General features: G+C 45.9%; 1 protein-coding gene across 8 annotated transcripts in view; it reads right to left on the bottom strand.

Moving 5' to 3' along the window:
- The window catches only part of SAE1 (SUMO1 activating enzyme subunit 1), a 96,499-nt gene that overhangs the window by 37,067 nt on the left and 40,691 nt on the right, over positions 1 to 18,741 (bottom strand). For all 8 annotated transcript variants that reach the window (XM_032326405.1, XM_032326407.1, XM_032326406.1 and 5 more), the window contains one exon: positions 6,910 to 7,015. In XM_032326405.1, the coding sequence (XP_032182296.1) occupies positions 6,910 to 7,015 (106 nt within the window). The remainder of the gene's footprint in view (positions 1 to 6,909; positions 7,016 to 18,741) is intronic.

The raw sequence follows: 18,741 nt of genomic DNA, 5'->3' as shown, positions 1-18,741 counted from the left end.
GCACTGTGTCCTTACTAGGAACTCCCGAGGCATCATTAGGTGTAAAGGTCACCTTCCTAGAAAGGCTCTTGGGAACAGATTCCAAGGACCAGGAAAAACTGAAAACAACTTCCATACCTTTCAAGATGAAACTGGTCACAAACCACGCTACACCCAAAGGAATACATCACACAGCCAACAAGACATATGAGGTCACTCTATACATGCTCCAAGATCTTTCTGTACCACTGAAGACCATCAAGTGTAAAGAGCGAAACTGGCTTAACAGTCTGGTTTACACACACACATGCATGGTTATAAGTGTTAAATCAACTTCCAAGATAGGCCCTTTCAAGACACGCCCCCCCTTTTTTTCAAAAACATAAAACTCAAATGTCTCTTGGGGGAGAAGAAAGACTATCTGGGTCAGAATTCAGATAATCTTTCTGTCTAATACATATTTGAACCAGGGTTTTCTGTATTGTGGTGGTAATTCTATTTCTCTAACATGCAGGGCTCCTGATTTGAAATTTAACAAAATTACTTAGCTCGGAGGTGCATTTATAGATGTGAGGAACACAGTGCAGGGATCAAAGAGACCTCATGGTCTAAATCCTGGTTCTGTCTATAAAACCAAGCATATGCCCAAGCAAGCCACAGCCATGCTCAACCTTGGTCTCTTCAAAGAAAATGGGACAGCAACTATATTTTGAAGGCTGTCACAATAACTTGAGAATATGTCAGACGCTTAGCACATTGCCAGGTAAAGCAGCAAGCAGTGTCCAGTACCCAATAACCATTCTTACACGCCACAGGAAAACCACAGTAATGCCTGAAAAGTTGACCACTCAACCTGGATACTCCCCAAGGCCATCCTACTTCCGGAAGTCAGACGTGAGCAGTGTTTAATTTTATAATAACAAAAGTAAGGCCATTTTAGAATTGTATCAATTTCAGGTGTGCAAACCTCGACTTAAAAAACCAACCAATCAACCAATCGGGGAGCCTGGGTGGCTCAGTGGGTTAAAGCTTCTGCCTTCGGCTCAGGTCATGATCCCAGGGTCCTGGGATGGAGCCCCGCATCGGGCTCTCTGCTCAGCAGGGAGCCTGCTTCCCCCACCCCCTCTCTCTCTGCCTAATTGTGATCTCTGTCTGTGGAATAAATAAATAAAAACTTAAACAAACAAACAAACAAAAAAACCCAATCCTCCTCCTCAACATGTGACTGGAATATGTTCGGAAGAGTCAAAGGAAAATACTAAACAGTCTAGAAGCTGTGCCCCGGCACTCATCTTTCATATTCGCCATCTCAGTACCTCTCTTAGAGCCAAGGGAAGGCAGAGTTGTCTGCTAGCCCCTCAGTCCTAAGTCAGGAACCCAGATCTGAATGAAGCTCATACACCAAAGGTTAGGCCTGCTGATAAGGGGGAGGAGCTGTGATCTGAGCTCAGCTCTGTCAGTCTCCAAAGATCGTGGTTTTTCCAGGAGATGAGACTGCATCAGTCTCTACTCGGACTCTACTTTTACTGCCATGGTTAGCAATCAAAACAGGCTGGGCAAAAAGAATGGTTCTAATTAAAATCAAACTTTAGGACTATGTGGAGGATATTGTTTAAATTAATGAATTAATTTAAAAAAATAAAAAAAATAGCCCTTCCCAAAACAAACAAACAAAAATTTCTAGAATTTATTAAAAGAAATACACTTACACTAAGTTTTTTTTTCTTTCCTTTTTTTTTAAAATGTATTTGACAGAACAAGACACATTGAGAGATGGAACAGAAGCCGGGGGAGTGGGAGAGGAAGAACCAGGCTTTCTGCTGAGCAAGAAGCCTGATGAGGGGGGCTCCATCCCAGGACCCTGGGATCATGACCCGAGCCAAAGGCAGATGCTTAAGGACTGAGCCACCCAGGCGCCCCTAAACTAAGTTTTCTGGTGTAAGTCATAAATCAATAAAGTTATATAAGTCTAAAAGTAGAGGGACACCTGGGTGGCTCAGTCCATTAAGCATCTCCCTTCAGCTCAGGTCATGATCCAGGGTCCTGGGATTGAGCCCGACATGGGGCTCCCTGCTCAGGGGGGAGTTTGCTTAGCTCTCTCCCTCTGCCCCTCCCCTTACTTATGCACTCACTCTCTCAAATAAATAAATGAATAAAATCTTAAAAAAAAAAGATACAAATATAAAAGAGAAATACAAGCCACAAGAAGGGTATTTTATTAGATTCACTGATTATTTGGACTCAGAGGGGCCCGCCTGAGTGGATCAGTCATTAAGTGTCTACCTTCAGCTCAGGTCATGATCCCAGGGTCCTGCTCAGCAGGAAGCCTGCTTCTCCCTCTCCCGCTCCCCCTGCTTGTATTCCCTCTCTCTCGCCATCTCTCTCTCTCTCTGTGTCAAATAAATAAATAAAATCTTAAAAGAAAACATTTTATTTTTCAAGACAGGTTGGCTGACTTAGTCTTACCATTTTATTATATGTGCTGCCAAAGCGAGCACAGTCTTACCATTTTATAAGCAAGCAAACAAAATCCTAGAAAAGCAAGTTATCTGCCTAAAGTCACAAAGACAGTTAACAGCCAGTGTATTTGCAGAAGGCAACTTCACATGTGGAAGCTGCTATGCTTTGCTGCATAAATCCATTAAGGTCAAATTACAGGAGAATCCCATAGCTCCATGAATGGCTGAGCAGAAAATCAAAAGGAGTATTTCCCTGGGTGTAAGATCAAGATGACACACCCACAGAGGATCAACTTCATACCTATAAGTGGAGGATTCTAAGCTGCTGGTATAACCTGGGAGAGATCACAACAGCCATTTCCCTCTACCTCCAGAACTTCAGCCCAGCAGGCAGTGGAGGGCATTAATAAAATTAAGTATGCATTCATAGAGAAGCTCCCAGAAGCCAAACCAGGCCCTCTGGCTCACTGCATTTGGGGCACTCCCAGTAGCTCCAGCCTCTCTGGGAAGATGCATCAGAGCCTAGAGAGACCAACGGAACAAAAAAAATCACCACTAGGAATGTGTTGTAGGACACCACACAAGAAAGCCTAGAACCTGTCACCTGCTGCAGAGAGAGGCTCAGGAAAGGCTGTGTTGGATATCCAGAAACAGCCAGAAAGAGCACTGGAGTGGTATGAAGGAACTAGCCCCTGGCAGAGTCAGGGGACTTGGTTGAGACGTAGACTCTACCACTAATTTGTTTTATGATGATGGCAAGTCACTTCCCCTCCTGTGCCACTGGGTTCTGAGGTTTGGGGAAAGTGGCCTGATGATCTGGACTTGCCAGCCATCGATGAGGGTCCTTCAGCCACGCACGCCACAGGTGAGGGGTGTGGAGGGAGGAGCAGAAAGCCCCTTCCTGCCACTCCTGGTCTAGAGGGCATATGGGCCTGCCTCCTTTTATAATTCCATGACTGCAACAAAACCATACATGTAAAAATCATTAAGATAGTAAATTTCATGGTATGTGTTTACTATACTTTTTTTTAAAAGATTTTATTTATTTATTTGACAGAGAGAGAGCACAAGTAGATAGAGAGGCAGGCAGAGAGAGAGAGGGAAGCAGGCTCCCTGCTGAGCAGAGAGCCCGATGCGGGACTCAATCCCAGGACCCTGAGATCATGACCTGAGCCGAAGGCAGAAGCTTAACCCACTGAGCCACCCAGGTGCCCTCATGGTATGTGTTTCTTACTGTAACAAAAAAATTGGGGGGCATCTGGGTCGCTCAGTGGGTTAAAGCCTCTGACTTCGGCTCAGGTCATGATCCCAGGGTCCTAGGATTGAGCCCCACATCGAGTTCTCTGCTCAGCAGGGAGCCTGCTTCCCCCCACCCCACCCCGCCTGCCTCTCTGCCTACTTATGATCTCCATCAAATAAATAAATAAAATCTTAAAAAAAATTTATATGACTACTGACTAACGAACATCATTTTAATCACCAAACCTGAAGCCCTGAAATTGAAACTGAAAAAGTAGTGAGTGCCGTTTAGAAAAGTAAACATATGGGATGTATTATCCAACAAAATGTCACAGGCAGAAAATTAAAATCTAGTAGGATTGCTGCCATGATAATACCTACTCAAATATGGAATTAAAGGAAACTGAGTCAGGGCGCCTGGGTGGCTCAGTTGCTTGAGCGACTGCCTTCGGCTCAGGTCATGATCCTGCTCAGACTTCCAGGATTGAGTCCCGCATCGGGCTCCTAGCTCCTTGGGGAATCTGCTTCTCCCTCTGACCTTCTCCTCTCTCATGCTCTCACTCATTCTCTCTCAAATAAATAAATAAAATATTTAAAAATAAATAAATAAAAAATAAAGGAAACGGAGTCAATCCCAAAATTTCTACACAGTTGCAAAGTACTTGTGTCAAAACACAAAACCCCAAACAAAACAAAACAAAACCCCACAACTTTACAGATAACACAGGTCTCTAGGACTTCCGTGCTCTGTGCTGAGAGTGTGCATACTATCCAAACCTTACAAAAATGCCCTTGAGGCAAGTGCTATTAACACTGTGACAGAGAGGAATATGAGTGAGCTTTAGGGAATTTAACTCTGTGGCTCAACATTACCCACCTAAAAAAAAAAAAAAAAAGACAGAAGCAGGACTGAAAAACCAGATGTTTTGATTCGAAAGCTGCTGTTCTGAACAACCATGCACCAAGTCGGCCATTTGGGTCAGTAACAAGGCTACTGCTTCTTGCTCAGGCTACTGCTTCTTGTCTACATCCCCTGCCCCTGTAACATCTGCCAGTGCTGGCCAGCAGCGGCCTGATGTGAATTACACTTTCCCCCATACTGCTGCCTCCCACCTCAGTCCTGGGCTCCTGAGGGCAGGGATGGCCACAGGCCTGGGTCTTAATCAGTCCTTTTTTAAAAAAAAAAAAGAAAAATTAAAAAAAAAGATCTTTTTTTTGACAAAAATTACAAGTAGGCAGAGAGGCAGGCAGGCAGAGAGGAAGGGAAGCAGGCTCCCCGCAGAGCAGAGAGCCCAACGTGGGGCTCAATCCCAGGACCCTGGGATCATGACCTGAGCCGAAGACAGGGGCTTTAACTCACTGAGCCACCCAGGCGTCCCTGACTTTTTTTTTTTTTTTTTTAAGATTTTATTTATTTACTAGATTGAGAGAGAAAGAGTAAGTGAGCACAAGCAGAAGGAGACCAGGCAGAGGGAGAACCAAACTTCCTGCTGAGCAGGGAGCTGGTTGTGGGACTCAATCCCAGGACCCTGGGATCATGACCTGAACTGAAGGCAGATGCTTAACCGACTGAGCCACCCAGGTGTCCTTGTCTTTTCTTTTTTCTTTTTCTTTATTAAGATTTTATTTATTTGACAGAGGGAGAGAGAGACAGAGAGAGAGAGAACAAGCAGGGGGAGTGGCAGAGGGAGAGGGAGAAGCAGACTCGCCGCCAAGTAGGGATCCCAATATGGGACTCTATCCCCGGACCCTGAGATCATGACCTGAGCCAAAGGCAGATGCTCAACCAACTGAACCACCCAGGCACGCCCGTCTGTATCTTTTAAAACACCTATAAATGGGGGAACAGCAGCTAGCCCACATGGCTGTAGGGAGGATTCCATAAGCCAACACCTAGAGAGCACGATGGAGGTAGGCTGCTGTGTCCAGGTGTTTCACACCGCCTTAGGCTTCAAAGACCTGAGCGGTTCAGGGCCCCAGCTCCTTTGCCGTGGCCAATCTGTATTCTCTCAGGTAAAACACTGAGCCTCTCCTGGTCTCTGTTTCCTCACCTCAAGGAACCAAACTGGGGAGAATTCCCACCCACGCTGTGTATCTCACAAGGCTGCTGCGTTGATGAGCTCAGAGGAGAAAATACTCGAGAAACTGCAGAGGGTTAGAACAGATGTCTTGCCCTTGGTACTACTGACACTGTAATATTGTGGGCCAGATAACTCTTTGCCACAGGGGCTGTCCCGTGCCATGGATATTTAGCAACATGCCTGACCTCGCCCCACTCCACCTGCCCATAGCCTGAACAATCAAAAATGCCTTAATACTGCTCATGTCCCCAGCAAGCAAAACCACCTTCGGTTGAGAATCACCAGATTTTGGTAAATTCAAATACCAGTACAAGCAGCAATAAGAACCACTTGGGTTATAAGCCCCAAAACTGCAAATTAACGGCTACTGTTTACTGAGGGCTCTCGATGTGTCAGGCAGAGCAATCAGCTTCTCCCAAAGGCCCATGCCCCATGCTCAGGCTGGACTACAGACAGCACTGCCTTGCGACCCTGTCCTCATCCAAAGGAGTATTTTCTGAATCCTAGCACACTCATTCCTAAGACTCATTCCTACCTAACGCACTGGATGCCCTCCCTTAACTCCCCACACTGGATGATTTCTAGACAAATGGATATTAAGTGCTCTAAACTAGTTTCTCCCAACTCTCCCCAACCCAACCTGGCTAACACCACTAATTACAGGAGGAAGGCTTCATTCCTAGCCTCATCTGATTTTTCAGTTTATTAAGGAAGTTTTATGTAGTTTTACATATTTCCTTCTGAACCAATATACATAGTGCCTGCGGAAGGAGGAACTGTGTTCGCTATCACACACAGCCACCATCTGTCCTGACTTGGGGCAGGGGGTGTTCCTGGAGTCCGCAGAGACCCAGTCCTGGAGAAAGGAAGGCTGAAGACTATCCAAATGCAACCAAAGGTGCTTTGCAAATTTGACAAATAAAAGCGACATCTCTACCCCCGTCTCCTGAGAACGGGTGAGGCTTATGCAGAGCTCAATGGGGGGCCACATCTCCAGCCCAGCCAACAGGATGTTCTCGAGTGGTCACGGAGAACCAGCTCGTGAAGAACTAGACTGGGGCAAACATTAAGAGAGCCCTGGACTCTGCAGCTGCAGTTCCGGAAAGCAAAGCACAAAGCGCCCACTGGGACGCTCTGCTCAGGCTCCTCACCTTGAAGGAGAAAGTAATCCGAGGTTGTGCGCTTCAGAGCTGCCTTCGCCTTATCACTTCTCCAGTCCACTTCCAGTGCGTCCTTAACGGAGCAAAAGACCACCTTCTGTTGAGAAAAAGGCAAAATTGCTTAGGGAGAAAAATGTTAGCTTTAAATCGCAAGGCAGTAGCTCCTCACCATCTAGGAGAAATGTCATTATTTAAGGCTTACTGTTCATTAATAGCAGCTGAGGACCACGCAAACCCAATAAATGTTAACTGAGCACTTACTGTGTGCACCTCTGCACGCTGGGGACACAGCAACGAGTGACATACACTCCCTGCACCGGAAGGAGTCAGAGCAAAGCTAAAGACCCAGTTCCACTGTGGCTTTAACTCTGGCTGTGCTCACACTGCAGAAATTTTTGCACAAGTGAACAAGACTGTGTGTCTACAGATAGTCAATAAAACATTCTTTGTTATAGCCAACAAAAACATTAAATGTGTCTCATCAGAACAATGGTTTGAGAATAAAAATAACAATAAATAAGAGCAAGAAACACAAGCAACGGTTATGAGACAAAATCTCCAGGCTGCGGGGCTGGAGAAGGCATTTGTAAAAGGCCTGTAGTGAAAGGAAGCATGGCTGTAACCTATTAAAGCTAAATAAAATGATCTCAAAAAATGCCATTCTGTATCTGTATTTTAAAATATAAATAATTAAATATGAGTAAGAAAGTGACTTTCCTTTTCCTTTCCTGAATCGTTCAGTCCAGAAACCATCCACTGGCACTTAGGAAGGGCAGGGAAGAGTGTGTAGAGGTGCTGGGTGACTGGCTGCAGGGGACAGAGCAGAGCTGGGTGGGAAAGGTGGCATCCTGCAACCGGGGGCGGGCGGGGGCGGGGGTCGGCTCAGGTAGTGGTAGACTGGGAGACTCACTCCCACCAAGGACTTCTGCAACAAGTGAAAATAGAGAACATAGGTTTCTCACTGTCAGAAAAGAGAATTAGAATTGCGGAAAGGGAAAAAAACCAGAATAAAGCCTGTGGTGGGGTTATTAGTATGAACTCATTTTCAATATATACAGCACGGAAGTAAGTGCAGACACAAGCCTGTGTGTACATGTGTACAAACACTGAGCAGCCACGTCCACAGACAAAGCATCAAGGCGATGACGCCCTGAGAACAGTCAGTACATCTAACCCCCAGACCTTGGGATTCTAACCCCCCACTGAGAAACATTTCTCTTTGGAGAAACAGCTGATTTCACGGCTAATGCAGGAAGAGTATGATAGGAGCCCCAAACATCTTACTGCGCCTGAAACAAAGTGTGCACAGAATGATGGGGGTGTGTCCCGAGTAAATAGGAGCCAACCAACATAAAGGAGCTCCCACTGGTCAAACTGGAACACTTTATGGAAAAAAATAAACAGTAAGAGATTTTTTTTTTTTTTAAAGATTTTATTTATTTATTTGAGAAAGAGAGACAGTGAGAGACAGCATGAGCGAGGAGAAGATCAGAGGGAAAAGCAGACTCCCCATGGAGCTGGGAGCCCGATGTGGGATTCGATCCTGGGACTCCGGGATCATGACCTGAGCCGAAGGCAGTCGTCCAACCAACTGAGCCACCCAGGCATTCCAACAGTAAGAGATTTTAACACTTCAAATGAACTAGAATCCTTTAGTCTTTGATCTAAAATCGGCTAATTTGATAAAGTCTGATGAATAATGAGGTTATTTACATATTTTCAAAATACCTCTCCAGGGGCGCCTGGGTGGCTCAGTGGGTTAAAGCCTCTGCCTTCGGCTCAGGTCGTGATCCCAGGGTCCTGGGATCGAGCCCCGCATCGGGCTCTCTGCTCGACAGGGAGCCTGCTTCCTCCTCTCTCTCTGCCTGCCTCTCTGCTTATTTGTGATCTCTCTCTGTCAAATAAATAAATGAAATCTTTAAAAAAAAAACAAACAAAAAAACCTCTCCAAAAATTATTGGAGGGGAAATTACAGGGAAAAGAGGAATTGTTTTCTTTCTTTTTTAAGATTTTATTTATTTATTTGACAGAGAGATCACAAGTAGGCAGAGAGGCAGGCAGAGAGAGAGGAGGAAGCAGGCTCCCTGCTGAGCAGAGAGCCTGACGTGGGGCTCGATCCCAGGACCCTGGGATCATGACCTGAGCCGAAGGCAGAGGCTTTAATCCACCGAGCCACCCGGACGCCCCAGAGGAATTGTTTTCAAAGGAGAAATCTGGCAGGCATAATTCTACTCAAATGACCAAAATTACCAATGTCAGTAAAGCAGCATATGGAAACCAGCACCAGACCGCAGGATGGGATGAGGAGCAACCCTGCTATGGTACTTTTGCCAACGGTGTGAAGCTGGAATCTAATCGTGACGGAACAGCAGACGAACCCAGACTAAGGAACAATTTACAAAATAAGTGGCTTGTAATCTTCAAAAGCATCATGAAAATCTAGATGCGCACATGATCCAGAACTGAATCCTTCTGCCATTAAGGACATGATTGGACAACCGATAAAATCTGAATAGGGTCTCAGGGTTAGATAGTAGTGATGTATCCATTTGAATTTGGATTTTGAAGTTTGGTTTGTGACTACAGAAAATGCCTTGTTTGAGAAAACACAGACTGAAATATTTGGGAGTGATGAAAGGAGCACGGTTTGAAACCTTATTCTCAGATGGTTCAGGAAAAAAAAAAGGTTCTCAGCACTAGCTACTTTAACGAAGTTTAAGATGGCTACGTGTGGGGGGCGCCTGGGTTGCTCAGTGGGTTAAGTCGCTGCCTTCGGCTCAGGTCATGATCTCAGGGTCCTGGGATCGAGTCCCGCATCGGGCTCTGTGCTCAGCAGGGAGCCTGCTTCCCCCTCTCTCTCTCTCTGCCTGCCTCTCCATCTACTTGTGATCTCTCTCTGTCAAATAAATAAATAAAATCTTAAAAAAAAAAAAAAAAAGATGGCTACGTGTGGGACGCCTAGGTGGCTCAGTCTGTTAAGCGTCTGCCTTCGGCTCAAGTCGTGATAATCCCAGAGTCTTGGGTTCAAGCCCAGTCAGGTTCCCTATTCAGCAGGGAATCTGCTTGGGATTCTCTCTCCTTTTTCCTCTCCTCCATCCCCCACATGTGCACTCCTCACACTCTCTCTCTAATAAATAAATAAAATCTTAAATAAACAAACAAAAAAGATGGGGGCATCTGGGTGGCTCAGTCAGTTTAAGTGTCTGCCTTTAGCTCAGGTCATGATCAGGTTCCATGCTCCTTCCTCGCTCTCTGCTCCTCCCCCCACTCATGCTTGTACTGTCTCTCTCTGAAAAAAATAAAATCTTTAAAAAAAAAAAAAAAAAAAAAAAGATGGTATGTGAGTATGTATAAATAAATTCAAACTTCCTGAGGTATGGGTCTCTTTTTCTCCCTCCTTCTTTCACCACATATACATACCACACACCCACCCCACTCCCCCAACAAACGCCCCAGATATTTAAGAAAGAAAAGAGACGACAGTATAATTAGGATGCTAAGTGAACCAAGACCTATCCGCTCCCAGGCAGTTGACGCTGCTTGCTAACGACCAAAATGGAAATGACAGATGAAAGCTCAAGCACCTAGTGAAGATGAAACAGTCATACGGTTTTTAAGGAGGTTTTCTATGTCCCCATAATCACTCCTTTGGGATTTCAATCCACTGTAAGAATTGGTATACGAAATGTTTGTACTGTCCTCCAACTTTTTGGTCAATGAGTCTGTCTGACCTCAAAAGTCAAGTCAAACAGCCCCTGAGTGACATTTACTGCTTAATACAGACTGCTCGACCCTTTTGAAGGAGTCTCACAACACAGATCAAGCCATCAGCAGTATGGTCTGGGAATGCCATCACACGAGCAAAACAAACTCTCATGAGGTTTCATAAACTACCAAGATTTTAATTCAGAATTTTTGTAGTTCACCTGGCTAAGAATCCACTGATTTGTTAGGTCACGACGCTATGACAAACGAGGAAAAAAAGTTCTGTTTCATGGTCTCAGTCCTACGAAGGCCCACCTCTAAACTTTCAGGGCTTGGGGTGAAAGTACAAATGGAAACCCATATACCACTTCTACATATTTGTAAGTATAAATCATACGAACAGGCTATTAAAAAATAAAGTATATTATATTCTCTTGCCTTAACAAATATATTTTCTTACTACCTGGAAGACTAGGATCAAATTTGGAATTCTCACCCTCCTTGGGAGTTCTGTGCCAGAATGGGGTGCACTGCAAAAGGTGGTCCTCTTTCCCTCTCTCCTCCCCCCTCTGGCTCTCACAGCTCAAGAGGCTCTGCATGTTGAGTGTGGCCTCCCAGACCATCCTTCCCCCACTACAACAACTACTCCTCAGCCCTAGGCACATGGACATTGTTGCCAAGGTTTGCACTCTGGAGGAAGATGAGGGAAGAAGCCCACAAAAGCCTGGGAAGTAAGCCTGGGGTTGTCTGGGCAGGAGATTCCAGGAGTCCCAAGCATCCACAATGTGGCCCAGAACTGAAGAGGTGGGTTAGTAGGGGAGATGGGCCCAGGTGGACATATCTCTTTAATTCCATGGAATCCTCATTCTACTAGGGGAATGGCTGGAAGGAGACCAGAGTGGAACCTTATACAGCGCTAGGACCAAGGACAGAGGCCCTCTTTCCTCCCCAAGTTAAAGGGCAGAACTCACCGAAATTTTGCTGTAACTTGTGAACTCAGACAAATGAATTTACCTCTCTTAGGCCTGTCTCTGGCAGGCAGCCTTTAGGGAAGTTTTCTGAAATTTGGGGAGGAGGACCCCAGTAAACCTTGTCTGAAATACGTAGCAGCCCTCCAGCTACAGATGACACAAAGCCAGACGCGGGCACATGGCTCAGGCCACACCAACCAGATTCTTTCTCCTGGGAACTAGGAATATGAAAGCTAGAAACAGAGACACACTGATGACCAGAAGGGCTCTTTAGAAAAAAGCTAAATTCCGACTGTCTCCAAGTCTCCCTAGCTGGCCTGGTCTTTATCCTTCTCGGGTCATAGTGGCTGTTCAATGCTTCTTGTGCTACCGCATTCCGCCTACAATTAATGTCCCATTTTTCTGGTTCAAACTACCTAAAGCCTATCCTCTGGGTGCCTGGCTGGCTCAGTTGGTGGAGCATGCGATACTGATCTAGGGGTCATGAGTTTGAGCCCCATGTGGGATGTAGAGATAACTTAAAAAATAAATAAAAAACCGAAAATGATGTCCCCTAATCTATAGTACGTACAAATGCAGATTAGTGGTACCCGTCTTACCCACCTCACGGACACTGGATTTATAACCAGAAAAATATGCTTAAAAGCATCCTCAGAAAATGAAGGGTCTTCACGAAAAGCCCCCAGCAATATCTGCCAGGCAGCTGCAACCACAACGAACACCCTAAAACAGGTCACTTTTGCACCTCACTCAGCCCTCCCTCCTCTCCCCGCCCTCAGCTCATGGATCCCTCTGGGTATAATGCCTGACTGACTTCCCTCCACTATCCATTTCCTTTCCTGGCAATTCTGAGCCTTAAGGATTTCAATCTGATAGTCTAGTTAAGACTAATAAGAAGCCCTCTTACACCTCTCCCCAGATGGGGATAAGCTTCCTGAGGCAGGGACCACAGTGGAAGACGCAGCACTGCACAGAACAGAATGTCAGTAAGTATCCGTGAGTTGATAGGGTCCAATCTGCTTTTCATTTGCCAAAAAGCCTGACAGTAAATACAAAAGATGAATTCTCCCACCCAGTCTGAGAGCTGTCAAACTGCAGGGCTGAAAAAAAAAAGGGGGGGGGGCGCGCCTGGGTGGCTCAGTGGGTTAAGCCGCTGCCTTCGGCTCAGGTCATGATCTCAGGGTCCTGGGATCGAGTCCCGCATGGGGCTCTCTGCTCAGCAGGGAGCCTGCTTCCTCCTCTCTCTCTCTCTGCCTGCCTCTCTGCCTACTTGTGATCTCTGTCTGTCAAATAAATAAATAAATAAAATCTTTAAAAAAAAAAAAAAATTGCAGGGCTGTGCTGAGCCACTCCGAACAGTGGACAAGTGCAAAACCCTCACTACAACATGAGCTGGTTTGATGGACTGAGGCAAGGCAGCAAGAGAAGTGACACAGCCTCTTAAAGCCAGAGCCTCCAAAGTGGACTATCTGCTCCCAGGCTTATGGGAAATACATTGCACGAAGAAAGCAGAAGATGGTACTTGTTTCCATCACATAGATTAGATCACTATGTATGACTCGTGTGTGCTAATGGATGTTCATTAAAATTTCAACTTCATCACATATGTGAACGAGTAGAAAGAACACTGAAAGGAACACGACAGTCATTACTGGGGAGCAGGGTTCACATTATCTCAACTTGTTCTGTATTTTCCACATTTGGGACTGTAAACACATTTTACTTTTTTTTTTTTTTTTTTAAAGATTTTATTTATTTATTTCAGAGAAAGAGAGAGAGACAGAGAGCACAAGCACAAGGGTGGAGGGACAGAGGGAGAAGCAGGCTGCCCGCGGAGCAGGGAGCCCAACTCGGGACTTGATCCCAGGACTGAGGATCATGACTTAAGCCAAAGGCAGACACCCAACCAACTGAGCCACCCGGGTGTCCCAACACACTTTACTTTTATTTTTTTGTTGAAGATTTTATTTATTTATTCGACAGAGAGATCACAAGTAGGCAGAGAGGCAGGCGGGGGGAGGGGGGAAGCAGGCTCTCTGCTGAGCAGAGCCCGAAGTGGGCCTCGATCCCAAGATCATGACCTGAGCCAAAGGCAGAGGCTTAACTCACTGAGCCACCCAGGTGCCCCACACACTTTACTTTTAAAAAGCTGAACATCTATAACAAGGAAGGGATACAGCTCTGGCTGTAAAGCTAAATGTGAATCAGAATTGAAACAACTTTGAAAACCAGATTTCTAGGTTGGACTTCCACACCTACTCACAGGAGTCTATAGTTTTCAAAAGCATTCTAACGAATGACAACTGCAATCCTAAGACAAAGCTGTCACACTCAGCAGAGTGGCAAAAGAGCCTGAAGTCACCAAATGTTACCGTCACATACTGCTGATTCTGGACTGTGACCTGACAGAACTACTCAAGAGTCATTTAGCAGGTTTGGTTAAGTTGAAACTGCACGTACCCTAATTTCCCTCCTAAGTATACACCCCAGAGAAATCACACATTTACCCAGAGAGATTATCTACACACACACACACACACACACACACACACACACACACACACACACTTTCTCTCTCTCTGTGACACCATTTGTAACAAAAAAAACGTACATGCCCACGTGCCCATCAATAAAAGATTCGATAAACAATAATGCTTTCACACAATACTCTACAGCGGGGAAAAAAAAAGACATAACGTCCTGCAGGGCTGTCCTAGAGAACTCACGATGATGATGGCAATGTCCTGAATCTGTATTTGGGCTTCACAATACAAATGCCAACAGCCACACATGCTTGGTGAGCATTTGAAATGTGGCTAGGAGAATGAAGAAAATTTTTTATTTTAGTTAATTCTAATTTAAATAGCCATATGTGGCTAGTGGCTAACCACAATGGAGAGCAAAGCCCTAGACCTGCAGACAAACAGACGGCCTCACAAATATAATGGTGCTCTTAAAAAGCAGGTGGTCGGGGCACGTGGGTGGCTCAGTGGGTTGAGCCTCTCTGCCTTCAGCTCAGGCTGTGATCTTGGGGTCCTAGGATCAAGCCCCGAGTTGGGCTCTCTGCTTGGCAGGAAGCCTGCTTCCTCCTCTCTCTCTGCCTGCCTCCCTGCCTACTTGTGATCTCTGTCAAATAAATAAATAAAATCTTTAAAAAAATAAAAAATAAAAAGCAGGTGGCAGCACATATACAATATTAAACCTGAGGGGCACCTGGGTGGCTCAGTGGGTGAATCCTCTGCCTTCAGCTCAGGTCATGATCTCAGGGTCCTGGGATCAAGCCCCGCATCGGGGTCTCTGCTTAGCAGGGAGCCTGCATCTCCCCCACAACTCCGCCTGCCTCTCTGCCTACTTGTGATCTCTGTCAAATAAATAAATAAAATCTTTAAAAAAAAAAATATTAAACCTGATTTTTAAGATGTTAAAAAGCATACCAAACAATTCTATATTGCTGGGAAATACATAAGTAGTAAGAAGAAATGGGTGGGAATGAGAACCACAATTGAGGACGGAGGTTACTTATATTGGAGAGAGACAGCCAGTGGACCTTGATCATGCTAGCAAAGAAGATTTATGTATCTATTTTTAAAGATTTTTTTGTTGGGGCGCCTGGGTGGCTCAGTGGGTTAAGCCTCTGCCTTCGGCTCAGGTCATGATCCCGGAGTTCCGGGATCGAGTCCCGCATCGGGCTCCCAGCTCCATAGGAAGTCTCCTCTCTCTAACCTCCCCTCTCATGTTCTCCCTCTCTCTCTCTCTCAAATGAAAAAAAAAAATCTTTAATTTGTACTGATGTCATATTATTTGAGAGTATCAAATATCATAATAAAAAATACACCGGACTGTGCTCTGATGCTGGGAGAGACCTCTTGCCTCAAGCCTAAAATGCCAAACCCCCACCGCCACCAGCCACCCCGCCATATCTGTCCTACCTGGAAAACCTGCTGTCGGCACTCTACCCAGCTCTGCGATATGCACCCTGTCTCTCCTGTCCCCCACCCCAAACCAAGTGATTCGGACAATCAGCAGGGCTTTGAACACCTCTGGCCTAAAGGTCCCTGGTCTAGGGAACCCAATGACCTACTTCTTAATATTCCTGGCCAAGTCCCTTGTCCTCTCCAGAATTCTGTTCTCTCAGCCCAGCTCAGGTAACGTAAACCACAACAACTAATGTGCCAGGCGGTTAATTAACCCACTTGGTTGATCACAAAGAAAGTCAACTCAGTAATTCTTTTTTAAAATGACAATGATCTCCAAAGCTGTCCTATGATGTGGCAGGAGCAGCCACAACATAGTGACCAGACATCTCCCGGGGACTGTGCCAGGAACTGCACCAGGAGCACAGCGGTGAACCAAAGTGCCTAGCCCTTCCAGAGCCTAGACTCTGACGGGGAAACACTGACAGGATCCCTCAGCATCACGAACCAAGGTGAAGAAAGAGAGTGGTCAGTCCCTGGAATGTTCCCTTCAGCTTGGGGGCAAGAGGAGATGAGTCGTCCAGAAACTGCTCCAAAATGGGGATCAAAATAATGAATCACTCGTCAACTGTGGAATTTCACAACTGATTCATGACAAGAGCATTAACGGTGCCCAAATTAGTCCCTTACTATTTCAGAAACAGAGGTAAAATTAAATCTGTATTTCTTAGCATGTCAAGAACAAATCCTATGTTGTGTTTAATTTTTAAAGAGCCGTGATGGAGGGGCGCCTCGGTGGCTCAGTGGGTTAAGCCTCTGCCTTTGGCTCAGGTCATGATCCCAGGGTGCTGGGATCAAGCCCCACATCAGGTTCTCTGCTGAGCAGGGAGCTTGCTTCCCTTCCTCTCTCTCTGCCAGCCTCTCTGCCTGCTTGTGATCTCTGTCTGTCGAATAAACAAATAAAATATTTAAAAACAAACAAACAAACAAATAAATAAAGAGCTGTGATGGAAAGTAACCACTCCCGGGCATCTACTCGCATCTGGCAGCCCTTAACAGTAAAGAAACAGAGCAGCAGCAAGGGAGCATGAGGGTGACCTTGTACCCTAAAGGCTTTTCCAGAAAGGTCCCAATCTTCACATATTTTATCTCATCATCACCATAAAACTTCAAATTATCCTAGAAACTCTAAGGGAATTCACACTTTAGGCGGCAGGGCAAGCCTGTGGCCTCGACCGTCTATGTCCTCCCCCTCCACTCCGCCTTACACGACCACGGGAGCTCGGGCAAGTCAAGGAACTTCTCTTAGCTTCGGCAGCAGCTATAAGGAGACTGGATGCGCTTCCCTGCACCCAAGAGAATGCCTCGCACACAGTAGGCATCTTGCATTTCAAAGATAAAGAAAGAGCTGGCTGCTTTGGGGAAAAGGAAGCCAGAGTCATTCTGTTCCAATGTCTGCCTTTCAGCTGATCCCACTTCCTGTGACTAAATGCCAGTCCTGGCTTCAGTGCTCCGCAGACCTGCCTTCATGTGCCAACTCTGACAATTCTTCCTCTGAGAAATCTTTCTGGACATTTCCTTATAAAACTACTGCCCTCTCCTTTACCTACTTTGTACTGATGTCTCTATTAAACTTATGCCCGAGACCTGATTCTGATGAACTCTGTCTCATGACTTTTCCTGGGCACCACAGGAAGCCAACTACTGAGCACCTACCTCTGGGCTACACATTTTCCCACTCTCGTATTTATCATGATGACACATGTGCTAGAAAGGCCCAGTATCCTCCTAAGCGGTGTGAAAACCACAGGTCTATTTTTCCTCTTTGTTTTTTAACGTTTCTAATTTAGGAGCACAATGTGTACCTTGAAGCAAAAGTGGCTATACAACATTTGGTTGAACCTAAGGAAAGGGGGCGGGCGGGGAGGGAACCCTAACCAGAAGCCTTTCGCAGGAAACAGGAAGTGGTTGCCTCCCCACCATCCTGCACTTTGAGCATAACCCAACTACTTATTCTGTACAATTCAGGCGAAGGGGCATAATCTCAATCAAGGAATTTCTGAGTTGGAAGAAAACTTCAAAATCCCGGAGCAGTCTCTGCCAAAATGGATGAGGCCTATTATTATGAGGTGGCAAAGCCCGAGCCCAAACCCAGCTCACACCCGTCCTTCCACAGTGCTCTTAGTGAGGCCGCACAAAGACAAGGTTTGGAATCCCAGGGATTGTCATCAGGAATGCACTGAATGCCTCACAACCTTAAGGGCTCGGGGTTGGAATCCAGGCCTGAATTGTCCAAGTGAAACAGCTGACTAACAATGTCAGCTGGGGAATATTTTGATACCTTCAAAATCGGCCCCTGCAGGAAGAGGCCGCACAAAGAGCTCTGTGACTGAAGAGCCCAAGGAATGGTACGCAAAGGCCACCGGGTGCCTGGCTGGGCTGCCCACATTCCCCTCATAGCTCCATAAAGTGGCTCCCCAGAGCGGTTTCCAGATCCACCCCAGTGGGCACCATCAGTATTGAGTCCAGGGGAAGCGTCCAGCTGTGAAGGGCTAACAAAGCTGGGAGCTCTCTCCATTTGAATGTGAAAGACCCGCCTCAATCAGAGAAGGCCCTTAAGCCATAAAACCCTTCACACCAAGGCCAAGTGTCACACTTGTAAGAGGGTGTGATTTATAAATTGACAGCACCCACAAAGCTGCTTTTGTACTCCTCCGTTAGTTAACAATTTATCTCCCCCCACCAAACTCACGGGGCTATTCAGATAAAGCTTGACTGGGCCTCAAAAAGAAAGAAAAGAAGGGAGAAAGAAAAGGACCCAAGTTTTGGCCAAAACACCAATGTTCACTCTGGGTAATTATGGTCCTGTGAATAGACACTAAAATTAGGGCTTAATAATTCCTCTGTATCACACTCACAGCAATCAAACTCTTCCAATACAAACATAAAGAGCAAGAAAACGAAAATCTCTGGCCCAGCCTTGCTGGAAACTCAAAGAGTTCCACTTCTGTGGTTTCTGCAGTCTCTCTTGTGGTTTCTGCACTCTTAGAATCCCCCCTTTAGAGCAATTTTAACTTGAAGCTCTGACCAGCTGTTTTTCTTTCTCCACATTTAAATCTACAAAGCAAAGAGTAAATATGGGCTCGGTCATCTCTCTCCTCAGTTGGACAAAACCAATTCTGGCCCCTTCATCTTGTCTCCCCCATCGCGTGACCCCCTTCTCAGATTCCAAC

This window comes from Mustela erminea, chromosome 19, assembly GCF_009829155.1.
Source record: "Mustela erminea isolate mMusErm1 chromosome 19, mMusErm1.Pri, whole genome shotgun sequence".
In the NCBI taxonomy this organism is placed as follows: Eukaryota; Metazoa; Chordata; class Mammalia; order Carnivora; family Mustelidae; genus Mustela; species Mustela erminea.
Note: the sequence above shows the minus strand (reverse complement) of the source record. Positions and strands in the feature narration are given on the sequence as shown.